The sequence below is a fragment of the Grampus griseus genome (assembly GCF_964374135.1).
Source record: "Grampus griseus genome assembly, chromosome: X".
NCBI classification, from domain to species: Eukaryota; Metazoa; Chordata; class Mammalia; order Artiodactyla; family Delphinidae; genus Grampus; species Grampus griseus.
In genome coordinates this window covers 118009600-118031892 of record NC_138999.1, presented here as the reverse complement: position 1 = coordinate 118031892, position 22293 = coordinate 118009600, and the positions used below count along the sequence as shown (strand labels likewise).

Genomic DNA, 22293 nt, shown 5'->3' with positions numbered 1-22293 from the left:
ATACGGTTTCCTTAATATGCATTCCTGGTATTATGTTTATATTTTTATTAATTTTTAGGATTTTTCATTTTTTTCTCGCTTAATTCAACGTGGTTGATTTTATGATACTTTAATTCTGACACGGTAAGCCAGATCATGGTAAAACAAATCAGTTCACGTTTACCCAGATACATCTGTTTCTGAAAACATATGTTTGATGTTATGCATTCAAGCTGACCTTAGGTAGCTTTAGTACAATGATAAATGTTAGTCCGATAAACTCTCATCATGAGCAAGTCAACCATTGTAAATTATCTATTGCCCCCTGAAAAGGAAAAGATGATAGACATTTCAAGGGAGTGGTTTTATTATATCTGCCATGGGTTCAATGAGGGCGATGTTAGAATAGGCAGCTTTCCTTTCAAAACTCCAGTAGTGTTACCAGTTCAATGGGTCAGCTCTTTCCAATCTACATTAATATATACTTTTTAAATTACTCCCTTTGAGAAATTGATCTTAACCCAACTGATAAAAAAGGATGGCCTCGCTTTCGTATTTGGCAAACACTGAGTGCCAACTGTGTGCACATCTCTGAGAAAAATGGTCCCTTCGAGGTAGAAGGAGTTTGTTTTTACGTAGACACAACAGAAAACAAGAAACGAAGGCCCTTTTATTTATTAAAATCTTCAAAATTTTGGCAGAAATGGAAAAAGATATTAGGTGTTTAATGAATGTGTTTTAGATACACAAATAAAATCAATTGTTTTCATGTTCAGCATATTTTCATCCTAATCAAAATAATATCTTAAGTCCATGAAGTACTCCAGACTTAGAGAAGCAAAGGCATATTGGAGAATATTGAACCTGTGCAAGCTCACCCTTGATGTAATTTCTTTGCATTTTTATCTGGAAATACTGTCCCTTTAGACAGACTTGAAACAAACCTGTTTTATGATCTATCTTGAATGTCGAAAGAAAAAAGATTGGACTGGTATCACCCGTCACTCTCCACTTTTGCTGCTCTCTTCAATTTTTTATTTTAGAGTGGTATTTTTTGTTTCTGAATCAGGCTTCACAGAAATTTATGGTACGTAGTGAAAAATCCATGGCCGCTATAGAGTTCATACCATTATTCAGGAATACATAATGCCGGGCATGGGTTACGGATGTTCTTTGCTTCTCTTCCTCCTACTGCTATCTGATGTTTGGGACTTAAGCATTTTATTGCCCATTAAAACCCACATCAGAGAGGAGTTGGGGCACACGGTGAAAATCAAATATTTCTCTCTCTCTCTTACTCTGTTTTTTGCTGGTTACCACCTGCATTCAGAGAACTAAGAAGGTTCAGAATATTGTAAAAATTGAAGTTCTAGAAACAATTCTGAGCGCCCTTTATTACCTGTCATCTATCATCTGTTATCATCTATTAGTTTGACTAAACTAGGATTCAGACATACACTGGTGTTCTAGTTGTCTAGTGGTTTGGCTTTTAAGCCAAACCCATATGGAGGTTTTTGTTTGGTTTCATTTGGTTTTTTAGATATCAGAATTTAAAACTATGAGCTTTTATATAATGGGATTGTGATCTATTACATTCCAAAAATGTAATATTATCATGGTTTCACCATGCAGATTGCTAGCAGTCCACAAATGTGTGTTGAGCACCTGCCGTGAGCAAGGTACCATCAACAGAAAGAGATAGAACGTATACGTGACATGCTCAATGAGATCAGACTTCATTCCTGGGCACTGCATGGTCAAATATAGCATTAGATCCTGGCTCGCAGTCTGTGCAATTACTTTCCTTCACCTCACATAGCAGAAGGGCACAGCTTCAAATATGATGAGTATTGAATGAAATGCCATCAGTGGCGTGTGGTAGGAACACTTGTATTTTGAACCGTACAATGTCCTAGCTCCTCTCTGGTGACACGCTGACTTTAAGGGAAAGGTACATTGTAGGCTCACCAAGGAATATTGAGTTCTTCATTAATATTTCTCAACTCTGTAACCCCACCTACTGTAGTAGAATATACATACACCAAGATAAGAGATCTGAGAGAAACTATTCTTACCCACGGGGTGACTGCTTTACGTTCTCGTTCACAGGAATGATAGCAGACCAATTTATCATCCTCCATAAACTTACACACCAAGGCAAAAATCGTCAACATTGGTCTAGGACTCTTGAGAGAAAGGTGCACAGGCTATTTTCAAAAGATGTGTGTGGCAAGCACTACGTTTTAAAAATGTACTGTTTTATTTTTATTCCTGGTGTAGGAGGGAGTAGACAGCTGGTAGGGGGAAGACGCCCACTGGTTTCATCCAGTGAGTGGTGTGTGATTGTGAGGAGAGCCGGGGTGTAAGTTTCACGCAATCAAACCTTCAAATGGAGAAATGAAGGCCTCCTGGGCACCAGCCAGCTGCCCACTTACAACTATTTAGGAAAAAAAAATGAAATAAATAAACCTCTCAAGTTCATTGTTTTTATTCCTATAACCTTTGCTCCCAGAGACTAAAAGACAACCTATCTCAACCCAATCTTAGAAAATGTTCTTTAAGAAATACTACTGTGGGAACGTAAGACTCCTTTTTTTTCAAGGCCTGGAACTCTTTTTTTGTGCTTGCGTCGGAAATAATACAGATAATTTAGGTGAAGGAGTTGGACTAGTGTCTTTTCTAAGATTCTAGGAATCTCTCCCCAGCTGATAGATCATATCTGTGTCTGAATTTCAGCAGTTGTCTAAGGGAGCAGTTTAAAACCTTGGCTGGTTGAAAATAAAGCTATTTAATATGTAGACCAATTCCTGGAACTGGATCTTTACAGAAGCATCAAGATTTCCCACCTCCAACACTATACAAACCATGGAATTGTCTTCCATTTTCTCCGGGGTGTTTAAAAATATGTAGCTATAGTCCCCGTTGTATGACTGCAACCATGAATCAAGAATACTGAAAGGGGGCTTCCCTGGTGGCGCAGTGGTTGGGAGTCCGCCTGCCGATGCAGGGGACACGGGTTCGTGCCCTGGTCCGGGAAGATCCCACATGCTGCGGAGCGGCTGGGCCCGTGAGCCATGGCCGCTGAGCCTGCGCGTCCGGAGCCTGTGCTCCGCAACGGGAGAGGCCACAACAGTGAGAGGCCTGCGTACCGCAAAAAAAACAAACAAAAAAAATATTGAAAGGTAGAAGAGGCCCTATCTATCTGGAGTTATATATATATATATATATATATATATGAATATTCCTACCAAGCACACATTACTTTTGGAAGACCAGACAGTCCTGCTGGAAACATTGAAAAGCTATGGAATTCGAAATCCTAACCTTGTTTTCACATTCTGTTTGGTTGCAGCTCTGTTTAACCTCATCCCTGTGGGTCTTCGAGTGGTGGCTATTCAAGGAGTTCAGACCAAGCTGTATTTGGCAATGAACAGCGAGGGATACCTGTACACCTCGGTAAGCCTGTCACTGTGTTCATGTTTTGATTATTCTAGTTTTCACCTGATACGAAGTGAAATAGGCTGCATATGTGTTATCATTGCAGATTTGTGTGATTTGAGGAAGAGTGGTCTGGATGGAAATATCTTTGAAAAGACATTAATTTCCAGTGAAAATTATGTCTATCACTAATTAATCATCTGAAGCTAGCATTTTGGGTATAAAATTCAAAGATTCATTACACATTTTTGCATACATTGGCATATGGGTTGTTATTTTGTGTAGCATATGATATAATGGTCTGTCTTGCTGTAGTGCTTTGCAGCTGTGGGAAGCAAAGCCATTTCTATAACTCAGTTCAACATATATTTATCCATGTTTACTCCTAAAGAAATTAATGAAACCTCATCCTCAAATCAACTCTAGGACATAAAGAACAGTTTTAGAAGTGTTTCTGTATCTTATATTCAGTTCAGTTAGGTCACATTTGCTGTCTCTACTTTAAATTCTGTTTTTCCATCAAGCACAGTTCAATCTCTCCTTGCAAATTCCTGCTTGCCTTTTCTTAAAAGTTTATAATGTACAGAGTACAAAATGAAACTTTTTCCAAGAAATTTATAAACAATGTAGGCAACAGTTCAGCTAGGAACCTGGGGCCACATTAAACTTTTAAAATTTTTACACTTAAACATAGGCAGAAATGGTACAGTACCAGGGTTAGGATTTTATTCTTAGCAGTAGATCTAGATACAGAGTACAGGAGACCACTTAATATATGAATATTTTTTAATCTTTGTTTTGAACTTCATATATTCTAAGAAAAGGATAAGATGTTAAAAATGGAGAAAATTGCTTCTCAAACTTCCTTCTAGATAGCCTTGAAGTAGGCTGTTACCATGACTAGAGAAATCTATTCCTCAAACTGCAAAAGTGGTTACCTTTAAACACTCTTGCCCTGGTCTGTTCCTTAAATTTATTTCAAAGCCAGGTATGTAGAAAGACTCTCAGACCTGGTGAAACCATGTCATAACTCTGTTTTTCAGAGACCAAGATGGGAAAGAGGGGCGGGAGAAGAGTGAGACCAAAGGGCCTATTCATTTGGTAAACTGGGTAGTGCATTTCAGATTCCACAATAAAAGATTGGAAGCGTAATCTTCAAATCCTGATCACGATCAGCATTCCTATCAGGCCATTTCAACTGTCTTGTTGTTTAATAAATGTAGGGGTTTTATTCTTTTTTACAAATGCAAGATTTGAGTTCATTGCGAACTTCATGACATCTGTCACTTTATTAATACATGGCCATTATTATAAACGATAGGAAAGGGGATTTGTCTTTCAGATTTGTGCATTAAGATAATTTAGTAACAAAGGATTTTAATTAACCTCATTTAGATCAACAGACTACCTCATCAGGACCAGATGCAAAGGTAGGTTTTTCATAAAATAAATGACTGCTTTCTGCAACTACTATGCAGGTATGGGAAGGAAATGGAATATACAGGGCATACTTTTGAGAAGGTAAATACCGGATGGCGTAGGAAATCATTACTGGTAAAGCATCCAGAATTTCACTGAGCTGTGTGGTCACCATTGCGGTGCCCTGATGAGAAAGGTTGATTTTTTAAAAATCTGGCAACAGTAAATTTTTTAAAACAGTTGGCAAATAATATGTAAGTTAAAATGAGAAAATGGCATGTAAGTTAGGCGGTATGTCACGTGCTCCCACTCAAGAAAATGAGGGCATGCAGTATTACATGTAGGGAATTGATGTCAAAAACTCATAGCCTACCATTCAAGTTGACCGTTATTCTAGCAGATGGTAAATGTCAACGTGAGCTCATTTCTAAGGAAGGCTTTCCAGGGGAATCAGCATTGTAGATGGGTGGGCTGCCTTTCTTTGGTGGGCAGGCCAATATACAGCAAAATGTGGACCACTTTGTATGCATTTCCTATTAAGGAAGGGAAACCTTAAGTAAGTGTTTCCTATTAAGGAAAAGAAACGAGGTTTTCTTTAAGGAGGAGAGATGTCTGATTGATAATCCTAGAGTTCGTAGAGGAAGAAATACCCAAATTAGTCTGCTCCAGGAAAGAATCAGAATCTTCTCCAGGATAAATTACCCAGTTCTTCTCATTACTTCTTACTGATTGTGGTTTGGGGTCCCATCACCACGTTGATCACTATCCTCAGTGGGTACTCCATTTATTATCATCTTTTTAAAAATATTGGGCTTCCCTGGTGGCGCAGTGGTTGAGAGTCCACCTGCCGATGCAGGGGACGCGGGTTCGTGCCCCGGTCTGGGAGGATCCCACGTGCCGCGGAGCGGCTGGGCCCGTGAGCCATGGCCGCTGAGCCCGCACGTCCGGAGCCTGTGCTCCGCAATGGGAGAGGCCACAGCAGTGAGAGGCCCGCGTACCGCAAAAAAAATAAATAAATAAAAGTAAAAAATATATATATAGTACTCAGACTCTCTCAGGATATTGTCTGTCTTAGTGACTTCAACAACACAAGACCAAAAAGCTAAATGAAATATCTTGCTTCATCAGGAAGAGAGGGTCACCAAAGGGAAAGCTTCCCTTACATAAAACCGTGGCACTTCTGCTACTGAAATACTGTACGCAGTTTTGTTAACAAAGAGAAAATAAGATTGGACAAAGACCTTAGGGAGGAAGCAAAAATAAGAAAAGGAAGTAGAGGCTACTGATATGGGCAAGTAGAAAGATCTGTTAGGAGGTTATTGAAAATTATCTTGGTGAGGGCTGACTAAGGGCTGCCTTAGAACATTTTCAGTGGCAATGGCTGAATGGAGAGGGATTTGCGAGGCATTTCAGAGGTAGAATCGTGAGGATTTGGTGGCTGACTGGATTTGGAGGGAGAGTAGGAACACCATGTATGGTTGAACATGTATAGTTGCCGTTTACTGCACAGATGGAAATAAAGTATCCTCAGGTAGACATTTTTTTAAATTTGCACAGCAGTGGTTATTAGGGTCCCTGAGGGAGAGTGAGAATTTTACCTTTGGCAGTTGAGTTGATGGTGAGCTATTAACCAAGATGGAGAATAAAGGAAAAACTACAGATTGGGGGGAAAAAAAAAGATACCTGAGTACAGCTTGACATAGATGTTTGAAAATATGAACCTAGAGCTTGAGGAAGAGATGTGAGCTAGAGATAAAATGCGGGAGTTACCACATGTAGGTGGTGGTTGATGCCACGAGAAGAGTTGAGGAATACATAGCGTAAGGAGAAAAGAGAGTCTGTCGAATAATATTAGACAGTACTAGCATGGAAGCGGCCAGCAGCAAAAGAACGAATTGTGGCAGATATCATAGCATTGCAAAAACCAAGTGGGGAGAGAGTTTTCAGAAGAGTCAACAATGTCAGAAGCTTCGGAGAAAACGAGTAAAACAAGAACTAGGAATACACCGTATGAAGGTCTTCAGCAGTCTTGGCAAGAGCACTGTCTGTGGAGTAGTGGGGACAGAAGCCAGACTGCAGTGACTTGAGGAATGAATGGGAAGAGAGGAGGCAGAGGCAGTAGGTGTAGACTTTCTAAGGGAAAGGGAGACATGGGTGAGTATTTAGAGGAGGACGTGGGATTGAAGAAGGCTTTGAGGGTTCTTTGGTTTAAACTCTTGAATATATTTGTTAGCTGAAGGGCAAGAGCTAGTACCGAGGGAGATGCTAAAGACATAGGAGATGGGACCCTTTGTGGAGTAGGGTCCCAAAGGAGTCAGAGAGAGTGATGGAACTGAGTAGAAGTAAGAGGATTAGATTCACCTTGAAGAGATGATGCTGTTTCTACAACAGGAGGCAAAGAGATGAGGACAGATGCGGACGTAGGTGTACTAAGTCTGCAGGTGATGGACAAGGAAGTTGAAGAATTTTTAGCCAGATGACCTGTATTTTCCCACTGAAACAGGAAAGAGTCATCTGCCAAAAATCAGGCATAGGGAGGACATAGGTGACGGTTTGGAACAGCTGTTTTAGGAAAGGGGAGGGGAAACAGTCTAATGACCAGGGGTGGATAGACTGTGACCCATGGGCCAAATCCAGCCTACCACCTCTTTTTGTAAATACGGTTTTATTGGGACACAGTTACACCCATTCAAAAGTCTATGGCTGCCATTGCGATACAACAGCAGAGTTGAATAGTTGCAACAAGAGCCCTTGTGGCCCACAAAGCGTAAATTACTTACTATCTTGTCCTTTACCAAAAAAAGTTTCTTGACCCCCCTAGTCAGATGATAGTTCACAAAGCTTAGTTACCTATTAGAATCACCTGAGGACCTTTAAGAAAATTCCATTCTCTGTGCTAAACACGAACCAATAATATCAAAATATCTGAGGGTGGAGTCTGTGCAGTAGTATTTTCCAAAGCTCCCCAGATGATTCTAATGTGTAGCCTGGGTTGAAAACCACTGATAGACAACTAAGAAAAATGATTGCTGAATAGCACTGAGAACTGCCCCCCACCCCCGCAATGAAGTCAGAAACCATGAATTTACAGGCACTTTTGTCCTATATCTGAAATTTCTGAAGCTGACCTTCTTTTTCTGTTCTTGTAAACAAATTGCCTTTACATTTCTAAAGGCTTGTTTCTTGAGATGAAAGAAAATGCTGATCCTTCAGAGAGATTCCTTATTCTATTTCCTTTTCTTTTTTTCTATCTTCTTTTGCATTTCTGCTTCTGCATCCCTCGATTTCTTTTATTTTTTTCTCCTCGATTTCTTTTAAATTCAGTTTTACACTTTTACCATTTCTTACCCCCTTTGGTCATTAAATAAAGAAACAATACCTCCACATTGTAATTGCTACAGAGATAGCAATTTGCTTTCCATGATTAATCTCAGGATTCTTGCACCCTTCCCCCTCCCTTTTTTCCTTGTTGCCATGGGGGACAGACTTGATGTAGGCTCAAGTGGCAGTGAGAAACCATCTGTGGCACAGAGACTCATAATTAGCCATTATTTCATAACATATTTACTTTTGTCCATGATATAACTAAGTCTTTCTAGAACTGTAAGGAAATTATTACTCATTGTGTATAGAGAACTTTGTTCATACCTTTGGTTTTCCTTTACTAAGAATAATGAGTTGGACACAAGCTTTTGAGAGTTCCTGAAAACTTAATAGTATAAAGCCATTTGTAATATGTATTTCAAAACTGCTTGAAATAAAGGAACATTCGCTATAGGAAAACAAGAGTCTTAAATGTAAAAATGTTATTAATGTCCTAGTAACTATCTTAATAGAGGAGTAATAACAGATATTAGAAACAAGATAATAAAGATTCAAAGCTGAGCCCAAAGCATTTTCTTCTGCTTTTGGAATATTCCAGAACTTGGCAGCAGCATTTTTCCCTGCCTAATTATTTCCTGTTCTTCAACACTAGTTTTCCATTTCCAGAGTACACTGTGCTGCTTGGGTTGTTGTTGGAATAGCTAACATGTGTAGACAAGTAGAAATCCTTTGACAAGTAAACCTTTTCCATTCAGATATTTCTAGAGAGGGCTTTTAGGAGTGATTTCACTGCTGTGTTTTATGGTCCTGGGACTATCAGAGCAAACTAGATGCAAGACCAGGAAGCAGGTCTCTCTGAGAGTCCGCCTGATGCCATGGGAATGAGGCAGTGTGTGTTACTGATCCCAGGGCCCCAGGCAGACTTTGAACCTGAACTAAGAGGGCATATTTTCCTTCTCTATTGAATTATTTTTACTTAGCTTAAACTTAGCAAGTTTCTTCTCCCCTCACAGATGTTAATTTTGATGATCCATTCAAGATGTTGACTGATTTTCCACTGTGTAGTTCTTGCTTTTTAAAATTTATTTTATTTTATTGTACCTAGTAAACAATCCATTGGGAGACACTTTGAGTAAATACCTGCTCTGAAGAACCCAGCTTTTAACATTATATTTTCAGGTATCCCAAATCTCTTAAGAAAAATAAGATAATTAGTCAATAAATTGAGAAATGACCATTGTTTTTTTAGATAGGCCATATAAGTTTACTGATAGCTAAATTGAAGTAGAGAAAATTTAACACATTTTTCCCCAGATGAACAAGTGTCATAGAAAATAGGATCCAACAGCAAGGATTTCCTGGGTTCACCATTCTAGTCACTGGGCTTCCATACCATTACTTAATGGAAAGTTAGTTTAAATCGTCCAGGTGAATTAAAATCAGTTCTGATACATGTTTTGATTTCATACTATGTGTGGGGTCTTGGTTTATGTTAACATGCCTCAGATGTTCAGGACATTTCGCTGTCAGCTGCGACCTTACTCATTTGCAGGTTTCTTTAGTTCCTCTGATTTTAGTGTATGACAGTTTAAGATCTAATTTTCAGTGATACGGCTTCACAGCTCAAGACCATATTGTAGTACAGAAAGGATGTTAAAATTTAGATGAATTCATCGATCATTTCAGAGTGATGAATGTTCTCCCAGCAAACATTTGTAGCATGTAAAATGTTTGAGTTATGTCAAATCTGTGTATCAGCAAGTTCGTATAATTTAACTTCTGGGGTTATTATCACAGAGACTTATAAATTCAGTAGAATTAAATGCAAGGGCACTGGTTTAAACATTACAGCTCTTTAAGGAGATGGGATTGACTCAATTATAAAAGGAAATATATTTAAAATGAACATGAGCGCTATCATATCCAATATAGAAGAAAATGATCGTTACGGGTTTTGCATATAGCCAGTAGCCATCATATATATCACCCCCCTGCAAAACGAGTAGACACAAATAAATTCTAACTTCTAACTTACAGCATTAGCTTATTTGTATATTTCAGTTAATTCACAAATTGTTGAATTTGATTTGTTTAATATAAAATTTAAAAAATGTTGACTCTGAAAACGTAGATTCCCAATTTTGGTACCTACATCTAGAAAACTTTTTCATTTTCAGTGGCTATGGGGTTAAACAATTTTGATGGGCATTTTCAGTTCAGACTAATGGATTGTAAGGGTAATTGTACACATACACCCCTATTTCTGAGTGGTATCACTAAAAATGGAAAATGTAGACACGGAATTATTTTACAGGAAGAAAAGCAGAGAAAACAAGCAGATTTTATTTGCTAATGAATGGCTCTGCTAAGCTCAAGCAGACAAGCTTTATGTTTTAAAGAGGCTTTTGTAGTTATTGTGTTGGTGCTATTGAATTAGAGGTCATTACAATTATTGTATTGAAAAATATACCAAACTTTCTGTATTCGTCTTAGATATTCCTTCAGAATACCAGTGAATCAGCATAATTTTCAAACCCAAAATAGATTTCCCAAGTCACAGATTATTTCACATGTTTAGTTCTCTTTGCAGTTAATGGAAGTTTCATTCAAATGTGAAAGAAAATCTAGCTTGACATTATTTGAATGTGAAATTAGATGACTCTGGTTGGTTGTGCCTTCAAAGTCAAGGGCCTTCTCTTTATGCTCTCTGTAAAAAAAAAAAAAAATAATGACCAAACTGAGAAATTATTCCGGGTGAAGATCTTAGTTTCTTAGATGGAAAAAATGACCGATGATGATACTTCCTCAGAAATCAAGGAGACAATAGTAGTCATGGCTAAATAGAGTAAGATTGGCTCTGTATTGCGTTTTTGAGGCCAAGTTGAAAAAATAATCCAAATGAAAGGTCATGGGGTACATATTTAAAAGAGTGTCTCATGGCTTTAACTCAGAAGCTAAATTCATAGTTGTAGGAAAAAAGCCAGTCTTTTGGAGCTAAAGAATAAAATAATTGGCAAGAATAACAAAGAAGAATTTTAGCCAATAAAACCAGATATAAGGAGATAATGCACACACGTACACGTATATGCACACGCATACAACACACATACACGAAAGACAAATGGAAGAAACCAATCTTATGCTCATTGCTCTGTTGCTATTACGGGATGAGTTATTTTGGAATTCCTAAAATAATTCTGTTTTAAATACATACCCTGCACTGAACGTGTAATACCTTTAGAGATTGCTCTGGCAACGTATTCTGTAATGCTTGATAGCTTTATAAAACAGAGCAAATAAGACTTTTTAGCTATATTTCATTTAATCATTCAGTGAATCTCATGTGTTGGTGCAGACATTGTTTTTAGTCCCTGCCTTCTTGTTTGTATAATTTTAATCCACCATGTGATAGAAAAACACAGAGCCCATCAAGACCCTTTTTCTTGCTATCCTTTTTCTTCCGTGAAATTCAAATATTTTAAAATAGTTTACCTACCAAATCCTATGCTCACTAAGTAATAACTGGTTTTATTTTTCTCCACCCCCTTCTTAGACATAGAGCAATACCCAGCAAAAATTATCTTTTAAATAAATATTCATTAAAATAATTAATAAAGATGCATATAACAAAAAGTAAAGAAAAATCACATTATTTCTGTCAAGGCTTTTGAATATTTAAAATACGTGAAGGGGCCCAATTATAACTTTTCATGCATTCTCTCAAGTGTTAACGTTTCAAGATTACATAAGAAAGTGAATTACTGAGACACGAGAAAAAAAATGAAGGCAATAGCACTGGTTTCAATGGTTACACCGCTTAAAGGGAATTGTGACTTCTGAACAGGGAAACTTTAAATGAAAGCATTTCTCTGATCATTGTAATAGCTGTAACCAAGGTTAATAACTGGCAAGCCCCCGACTAATATATTTAATATGTTTTGCCCAGGCTGAATGTGTGAATAGATAACACGTCTGTGCTAAAATTCTGCTTAAGTTGTTCATCAGATACTCTGATACTAACTGCTTTTGACATTCCTGGAAGTGAAAGTACTGGAAAAGCCTCAATTCATTTCTTGGAAAGATTTTACATACAGTTAGTAGCCATGATATATAACATCCCCTTCCATAAGAGCCTCAGATGTAGGCTCTATAGGAATTCTGGCTCAGCATAAAACAGGAGTAGCCAAAATGAGAGATGATGTCCATTTTTACCTGAGAAAAAAATTATTATAGAGATTTGGAAAAGTCAAATGTAAATAACTGCCCCAAGGTGTTAGAATGTAGACTATAATAATACAGAGAATGAAAAATGCTTAACAGAGGGAGGGTGTGAATCATCCCATAATAGTCTCATAATTGACAAAGAGACACTAGAAAACGACAGTGATAGCTTTCAGAAGTGAGATGCCAACAGGTAAAACTCCATTGTATATAGCAAATAGTATAACAAAAAATCCTGTGCCTAACAAATCCATTGCTATAATCTGGTCACAAAATCAGCAAGGCTACAACAACAAAAATGTTTGGTTGTTGGTCTGATTAAAGAATCTCCAAAATATTGTATACGGTATTCCCTGGTTCCTGCCCACATCATAACAATGATTTCCTGTAATACAAGTGTTAACACTTTGCAGACCCTTTGCGCTGAAGAAGTTAGAGGCAGAGCCTCGGGGAGATCTGAAGCTGAGTGTTTCTATACTGTATCATAACCTTTATTTATTTATTTTTATTTTTAAATTTTATTTTATATTAGAGTATAGTTGATTTACAATGTTGTGTTATCATAACCTTTCAAGTAAAGATTTCCTGAAAACTCCCTCCATTCTTCCAGTCTCAGAAAGCCCAGTCACACATCTGGGCCTGAAATGGTCCAGGAGCTTCATCAACCAATCAGTGACCAGATATCTATGGAACATCCACAAGGTACTAGGCAGCCCAATGATCACATTGATCTCTACTGACAATGGCTGGAGTTTACATTGCACATGGAATTCGTCCTAAGTTCAGAGCCCTAACTGTTAACAGTTGATCTACTGGACGGATCAGCATAAACTGTTTCTCCCCAACTTCCACAGCCTGGCAATGCTATTTTTAGTCTAGAACTCACTGTAAGCAAATCCGTATAGGGAAACAATTCGAACGTCCTTGGGGATGGGGGTGAGTAGGGGGGCATCATTATGGAAATTTACCAGTTGTATTGAATATATATTGGGTGATTGACACCATAGTGTTCAGCAGACCACATTAAGACCACGTTTATATGTCCTAGCAAGGTAAACTTGAATGCAGTGGGAAAATGGTTTTCAGTTATATCAAGAAAAGATATAAATTGAAGTGCTTTAGAAGTTTTATAGATGTGCAACTCTTTAAAAAAAATCTCCCACCTGGGTAACAGATGGATTACAGTGGATTCAACCAACCAAAGCTTCAAGGTATATCAGAGTCAAACTCACGTGTTTGGACAATGACATGGGGACATCTTCCCCTCCATTTTTCTGGAATGTCATGCTGCAGTAGTAGGTAGGCATAGCGAAGAGAAACAATACTGACCCATAGATAGAGATGCGCCTTCTTGGAGTTACAATATGCAAGATATATTAACATCTGATCTTTGGGGGAATACCAAGTGCTCATTTATCCAGAATGGAATTCATTTCCTACCAGTGATTTTCATCACTGTTGAGGAAATGGAGCGAGGTTTTGACGCTCCCATCTCCTCTTGCTCTGAGATCCCTGTTACTCAGGGACCATTTCTCTCTGATTAGATGGCTGGTTAGAGAGGCGTTTAACACTAGAGACAGCAAGTGGATAAAAAGCACATTTATTAAAGCTGTTTATTATATTTTCATTCTTAATATCCTTACCAGCAAGGGAAGCCACCTAGCCAGCTGACTTTGTTTCTTTGTACTTCTCTATTCCCAAAGAGAATTATTTGCTCAGACAAAAAAAGTTCTGCTTCCAGTAGGGCTGCCCATAAATCAAAGCATTATTTATGTCACAAGGGTATTTGAATCTCACAATTCTTAAACTTCACGTAAGATAATAGGCTCAGGAAACACATTAAGTGCCAGTGTCTCTGATCTAGGCAGGAGACTTTATTCAAACCAATAACTAACCTGGAGAAAAGAGATCGACAGAACCGCGATGGGTGGTTTTGCTCAGTACTTTTCTTTGCTCTGGACCTTGGCCTGATTTCTGTCCACACTGAGGGCACGCAGAGCAGCGTTTTATTTTACATGATTTGGAAGCCTTTTCGGTGTGCCTTCTCTCCAGATTCTGACAGGGGCCTTTTTCCACTCCGTAATTCATCCTTTTATTTGCCAATCCTCAACGGCAGCTGCCTTGAACCTCTCAAGCCTTGGCAAGACTGGTGGATTTCAGCATCAAGGTGAGGGTGGGGGTGTTTTGTTTTGTTTGTTTGTCTTTCAACATCTATAACACATTCCCTGCCCCCTCTCCGTGTCCTCAAGTCCATTCTATTTCCATGGTTCCTGCTGTCGGAGAGGTAAGGGCTCTGGTCTCCTAGCTTGCTCCTTTGTGTGGACACAGAGAGGCAGTTTGGCAACCAGCTGGCTGGATGGTAGTGTTGTTCTTGTAACTGTGTACCGCCCAAACATCCAAAGGATGCAAGCAAACTGGTGAGGAGTAATAACAGTAAAGAAATAGAAGAATTCCAGATGTTTTTGAAACAATTCTGGTCTAGGTTTGTTTCAGAACTTTCCTTCTGACAGCCGGGGACACCTCAGTCTTGTTAGTTTCAGGGACCCAATATGAAAAAGGAAACACTCTTTCTTCCACAAGGTTATTAGTACTCTCTGAAATTCTGAGTAGGCTGTAATGGCGGTGCTCCAACCTCAGGGGTCAACAGTGTGGGAGCACCTGGCCCAGGCACCGTAATCCCTGTTCCCACCGTAGTGGTAAAGATCTGCCGTAATATGGCAGAAATTCAATGAGTCAGTAGAGGAGATTGTACGATGGCAGATCTTTTCAAATAAGTTTACCATCATTGCTTTTTTTTTTTTGCCCATTTGTGCGAATATTCATACAGGTAGCTCTGCAAACAGGTTTTAGATTGTTCGATCACATACCTAAAGCTCAGGCTCTCCTGTTAATTTACTTAGAATTTTCTGTCAGAATATTTGACAAAGTGGTTTTTTTTTAAATGGCAAATATAGAAGCATTTATACAATAGTCTTTTTATATGGTCGATCTTCCTTTTGGGAGAGGGAAGTACTTGGCATTTTTGTCAGGATAATTGTGAGCTGCCTGAGTTTAAAAATTGGAACCATAATGAGATTTGATCGGTGCTGTGATAGGGTGGTTACTGTACTGACTAAATGCTGATGTAAGAAAGCATGCTGACCTAAGTGTCCATCAGCAGATGGATGGATAAAGAAGATGTGGCACATATGTACAGTGGAATATTACTCAGCCGTAAAAAGAAACGAAACTGAGTTATTTGTAGTGAGGTGGATGGACCTAGAGTCTATCACACAGAGTGAAGTCAGAAAGAGAAAAACAAATACCGTATGCTAACACATATGTATGGAATCTAAAAAGAAAAAATGGTTCTGAAGAACCTAGGGGCAGGACAGGAATAAAGACGCAGACGTAGAGAATGGACTTGAGGACACGGGGAGGGGGAAGGGTAAGCTGGAACGAAGTGAGAGAGTGGCATGGACATATATACACTACCAAATGTAGAATAGATAGCTAGTGGGAAGCAGCCACATAGCACAGGGAGATCAGCTCAGTGCTTTGTGACCACCTAGGGGGGTGGGATAGGGCGGGTGGGAGGGAGGGAGACGCAAGAGGGAGGGGATATGGGGATATATGTATACATATAGCTGATTCACTTTGTTATACAGCAGAAACTAACACACCATTGTAAAGCAATTATACTCCAGTAAAGATGTTAAAACAATAAATAAATAAATAAAATAGATAACGAACAAAGACCTACTGTATAGCACAGGGAACTCTGCTCAACACTCTGTAATAACCTAAATGGGAAAAGAATTTGAAAAAGAATAGATACATATATATGTATAAGTGAATCACTTTGCTGTACACCTGAAGCTAACGCAACATTGTTAATCAACTATGCTCCAATATAAAATAAAGATTAGAAAAAATTGCCATTCACCAAAACCCAACTTTACTCTCCATAGTAGAAGGTAATTGTAGACATGTTGTTGCGTTTTAAAACATAAAAAATACTTAAATTTGAATGATATTAAAATAATAAATTGCCAAATAAAATTTATTCCTTGTTATGAAGAAAACAAAAGCATGCTGAAAGAAGATGGACAGTTAGTGGGTTTGGATTTTTACTTTGCTTTAACCATCCATGCCTAATTGAGTATTTATTATTATTGTTATTTCCTGGAGTGTTGTTATGCATCGTTGAATGGTGACTTAAGTCATCCTTTGAGAGGCTTTACAAACATACATTCTAGCATTTTTCTATGTGTAACTGCTTAATCCTGAAGTATACGTGTCATTCGTACAGTTTCTGAGTCATCCCTTTAATATGATATAATTTTTCTAGCTAGCAGTATATAGATTTCATCAAACCCAGATTTCAGTAATCCAAGAAATTCTACCGAGACCTCGCTATCATTTGTATAGAGATCTCTCTGTATGAAATGTGTCATAATAGTTTGAGATACCAACCCACTGATTTCCTGAGTAAATAGCATCTATTAGTAATTAAATCCTGATTTTTAAATGGCTCAGCAGTCCTCAGCCTGACGGATCTCAAACTTCATCTGGTGTTTTCAAGTTAGAGGAAATGAAAGTAGGACCCACTGTGAAAAAACCTGGGAAGTCTCATCAGCAAGTTGCTCATTTCTGGCACATTAGTTAATTACTTCACAAATTGCTCGTCGTGTTCCCATTTCACTTTTATAATAACACTTTCTTTTTCTGAATGTTACCAACATTTAATTCCTTAATGAATGAATGGCTATTTCATAGGTTATAAATTAGCATATGGCTTCACCCAATCAAGTGGCTACACTGCATCTTCAAACATTTGTTGTAACATTACGGGAAAATTGAAGCCAACCAGGATCACTTTTGCGTAAATAATGTATTTTCTCTTAGAATTTAAGATAAAACTTTGTTCTTAAAAGTTAGCAGCAAGACATTAAAAAACAATAACATTTTTCATGGAGAGTTTATCTAAGTACAGCAGTAATAGAGAAAATTTGTCTTTTTTATGAGATTTTATTAAACCTTTATTTGTCATTATTGTTGCCACCAAACCCATTACCATTTCGTCATGAACCAGTGTTTCATTCAATATATTGAGGAAATTAATCTTTCAGGAAGCCATGTACAGAGCTGCTTTACCAGAATCCATGATGAGTCATAAGTCCATGGGGGACCCTTGATATAAATGTACTCTTTCCGTAAAGGAGCATCCCATTTGAGAGAATTTAGTTTGTGTCATGAGAAAGAAACTTTGTCATAAAAGGAGTTTTATTCTAAGTTTTTCCTGTTTCTAGGACCCTACCGGTAGAATTATAGAGACAACCCAGTGTAATAATAATATCAAAATACATAATATCAAATATGGTGATTTCTTCTTTCCGGGCCCTATTGCCTACATCGCGGTATGTGTATGTAACAAACGATCAGGAAAAACTGCTATATTTGGGTTACGATGTTATACTGCTGGATTAAATGCAAAGTCAAAATAGGTATATTTTGTGACAACAAATAAACCAAAAAAGAGTAACGTGAAATTCGTCCTTTTGTCCGTTAAAAGTTTTTTGATTATTGTGGCCTAGAGTCACGCTGAAAGAATTCTTCATGGTTCCAGAAGTCGTAGGTATGTACGCAATGTTTATATGTGAGGCAGTGTGGCCAAGAAATATTAAGTGGCTTTCTTGCAACATACATGAACTTTTCTTTAGTTGTTTCACGCATCTCAATCTTCTGTGGAATTTCAGCATCACCACCTCTGATACAACCTTGTGGCAGATTCATATATTTTCCAGAAATATAGAAAGTTTTTCTTGCCGTTATGATACCGACTGTAGTCCCCCAAACAATTTTGTGGCCATCCCACTTAATTCAAGGGAAAATTGTTCGTCCAGACAGTTTTATTGTATGTCTTTGTGGTTGCTCAAAGAAGCTTCCTTACCAACTCAATTTTTATTCCCGCTTTTATAAGAATACCTGGTAGTTCATTTTCCCTTAAAGTGTGACATTCTGAATTCAAATGAGATAGACTATCTTGTTTGTTTTTGCTTCATTGTTTGTTTTGTCTTCAGTCGTTCCCTTCTCTCCTGAATTGCTCGCGGGAGAACTTACAGTCTTCAAATTTTTATTTAGCAGAGGTCCCTTGATAGAAGCTGGATTACACATCTTTAAGGCCCTACTCTGTTTGGCTTCATTAAGCCAATTTTAAATACAGAGATTAAAGAAGTATCTGATAATATCAGACAATTTCCTTGTAATGTTACAACCTTATAAAAGCCTGTGGGAGCATCACAGGGCCTCACTTTGTGTTCTCAGAGCAGAATGTGTGTCATATTTTCATGTACCTCTTTTGTCCCCCAGATGTTTCTTTTGTGTAAATTGGGCACCCCCAAACCATATTTTAAGCTATTCGTGGATGAGAATGTGCCTTCTCTTTTTATATTTCCCCCCATACCAAATTCATTACTAAATACCTGGTAGGCGCTTTACTAACACTTAGTGAATGACAGAAGAACATTTCGCTATGTTAGAGGCCAAAGATTGAGAGAAAAGATACGATTTCTTTCATTTACATAGTAAGAGATGACTGAATCAAGAGTGGCACAGTTTAGTAAGGAACCATGTGGAGAGCCAGACTACACGTGGGTTTCCCCCTTCCTCATGGAGGCTTGCGTGTTTACCAAGTCTCTGTCACCATTCCAAAATAGTGATGAATAAAATGCCACTTGGTTAATCATGTCCTTGTTGTTATATGTGAGAAACGCTGGTTGAACAAGTAGTAATGTCACAGTTGCACGGGGAGTTACAAGGTGAGCACGCTGAGCTAGAAGGCTGAGGATGCATCTTCTAAGCCCTGTTCAAATGAATGTATGAACTCAGGCAGCTCCCTTCCTTATATGAAATGGGAAAATTACATTTGATCCCTATGACTCCTGGAATCTATTTTGCAAGCCATAAATGCCTCAAGTTTGCATCCATCATTAAGTTTTTTCATAAAATCCTCAGCAATGGTGTTGAGTAGAGTGCAGATGTAATGAACGCTCCTCAGTACTGGTCGGCGGGGTATCATCTTTGAAATAGATGGGTTGTACCTGGGGAAAGGAACAGTCATTTTCTACTTGTGATCAAAACAATTGTCATCGGTTTCTAATGAATCTTTCATGATAACATTATTTTCTTTTTCTCTGCCTTTGATTATCTGGTTTATTTATATAAAAGTACCATTAGGATTCCACTGGGGACGTAATTGGGCTTGAGCAATAAAGGATGACTGTCTGTGTCTTCTAATCACCTCCGCTTAATGGTCCTGCTATTCATCCCGCTGAACTGTGGGAAATGTCACATTTCCATGGTCTGTGACTCATGTAATAAATGAATGTGTGAGTGGTGTCAAAATATGGCAATTTGCTTTATATAAAGGGAGGTAGACAGCTTTTGAAAATGGTAAGGTACATAACTAGGTATTTCTCAACTGCGAAAATTTCTCATTTGGGCTTAGAAATAGGCTTTTGTGGTGCACTCAGTTATTACATCACCTAATGAAGGGCTCACTTGCCTAGCCTGTATTCCTGCCCACTGGTAATGACCCGGGAAACAAGTCTAGTGGACTCAAAGCTTGCATCTCATTACCCCATACAACAGGAGAAAATACATGATTTCCTCCCTCTGTTAATATCAGGTTTTTCTTTGTGCTGGTTTGTTTAGTTTCCCCCATAGTGCAGTCTTCTCAACGTTTGTTATTTCTCTTTTCATGCAATTTGAATTAATGTGGGTAATTGTGGTAGTTAGAGGCTTTCCTCTCTCGGATAGTAATTATCCATTCTATAGTTTCATTCCAAACCCAGTAAAACAGTATTTGAAAACTTGATATTTATCAAAAGGGATCTCTGAGCATAACTGAATATGTACGATTTAACAAATATATAATCAGAGGTCAAATTAAAACAAATTTACACCCAAAGTTACCCTAGTTATATACTATGTTAACAGGTTTTGTTAGTGTTACTACAGAGTATCAGCAAGCTTCTGATATATTCATGGGCATTTTCTCTCTTCTACAAATTTATCAAGTCATGATTCCCTAGAATTTATATCACTTTTTCTGGCAAGAAAACATGCTTGAGATTTCTTTGGAGGAATTGGTAGCAGATAAAACATCCAAACATTGGTGGTCTGAAGGGAGAAGAAGGTCTAATGTACCAGATTTGACTTAGTTTTGCTTATCTATTCCTTTATATTGAATTTCCTCGAGAACCAAAAATGCTGGCCTTTGGGATTTCTGAAAGTTAAACCCGAGGACTTCTGTCCTATTCCTTCATAAATGAGCCAGGAAAAGCTGTTTCATAGTTTATAGTCTCCTTGCTTTCATCGATCTCTACGTGGCAGTAAAATTAAAGATAACTTTTAGAGGACATAGAATCTGTCATAAAATTCCGATTTCTGCACAAATTATTTCATTGTAGAGAAACACAGTGAGATCAATGTTCCCAGGTCCCTTCTTTGAAAATATACTTGAAGATGGAGATGTATATAATTCTGTTAGGAGCTATGGGGATTCTGAGCACATTTAACTCGTGGGACTATGCTGAAGGGTTCACCATGGAACTTTCTACTCTCAGTAGTTTTCTTTCTGTCTTAGGGACACAGCGCACCTCAGTGGTACAATCTTTAGGGGCAGTGTAAATATTCCTTAGACATGGCAATGCTTCAAGTTTTCGATCTCATAATACATTTATAGGAATGTAAGGGAAAGAACTATAACATCCTTATTTTCCATGTTCATAGGGTCACGGAAAATAGAGGACTTAGGCGAACCCACACCTGAGACACAGTACAAACATCTTAAGCATGTCCATCCTTCACTATCACTTGCCCACTGTGTGACCTTGGGCAAGTTACCTTTCATTTCTGACCTTCAGATTCCTCATCTAAAACATGGGGTATTATTGGGTTGGCCAAAAAGTTCGTTCGGGTTTTTGTACCATCGTATAAAAACCCGAACGAACTTTTTGGCCAACCCAACATATATGTCTGAGGTTCACGAAGATTACTCCTGTGAATTGTCTGACATACATAGGTGCTCAACAAATGTTTGCCTCCGCATCACTGTGGCTGAACGAACATTGGACTTAAGGCATCCTTCTATGTAACAAAAGTTTCAGAAACTTTTCATGAGGCTCGTGCAATTGTAGAATCTAAGATTCAATTTTAGCATATAAGTGCAGCTTATGAAAAGGCAATCGGGTTTTTTTTTGAGTGTTTTATGAAACTTTTTTATAAGGAAAACCATCTCTTGTGGGTGCTTTGTGATCCTGTTTTACTCGGTTGAGTGTACTTCTTTGCTCATTATGAGCTGAAAGCTCTTCTAAGTTAAATGAACTGAAGAATAGCAGTGGAAAAACCCAAAAAAACACTACACTCGTGCAAGTTCATGTTATATAAGTCTGGGACCATTTCAGAGCTCAGAATTTCCATGGCTCACCTATCTATCATGAGAACCATATGGTCCAGTCATAAACGTGCACAAGTAGGGCATCGCGATAGTTTCACAGTCAGCGCTTTCCTCTTTCTAGCTTTGATTTGGACCCGATATAGGTGTGAGTGGTATAGCCATCTATCAAAAGGAACACAGAACACATGAAAGATACTAAAAGAAAAACTGACGTGACTGAATCTAACTGCTTAGTTATCCATTTTACAGGATAATTTATTTGGAACACAGCTTTATTTCCTATGATATCAACCCATAGTTCATCACCAGCTCCACTCTTCTGTTTTGCAGAGATGTTCTATCAGTGCATGACTCTAACAGGCCGTGCATGATGTAGTGAAGTATGAAAAGCTCTCTGGGAAGGAATCAACTAAATTTGAAAGAGCCATTGGCAATGTTAATCATATTCCCCAACCTTTTAAATTTCTGAT

General features: G+C 38.1%; 1 protein-coding gene across 4 annotated transcripts in view; it reads left to right on the top strand.

Annotated features, from left to right (window-relative positions):
- The window catches only part of FGF13 (fibroblast growth factor 13), a gene marked incomplete at its 5' end in the record, with an annotated part of 525641 nt that overhangs the window by 462908 nt on the left and 40440 nt on the right, over window positions 1-22293 (top strand). For all 4 annotated transcript variants that reach the window (XM_082681965.1, XM_082681966.1, XM_082681967.1 and 1 more), the window contains one exon: window positions 3332-3435. In XM_082681965.1, coding sequence (XP_082538091.1) covers window positions 3332-3435 — 104 coding nt within the window. The remainder of the gene's footprint in view (window positions 1-3331; window positions 3436-22293) is intronic.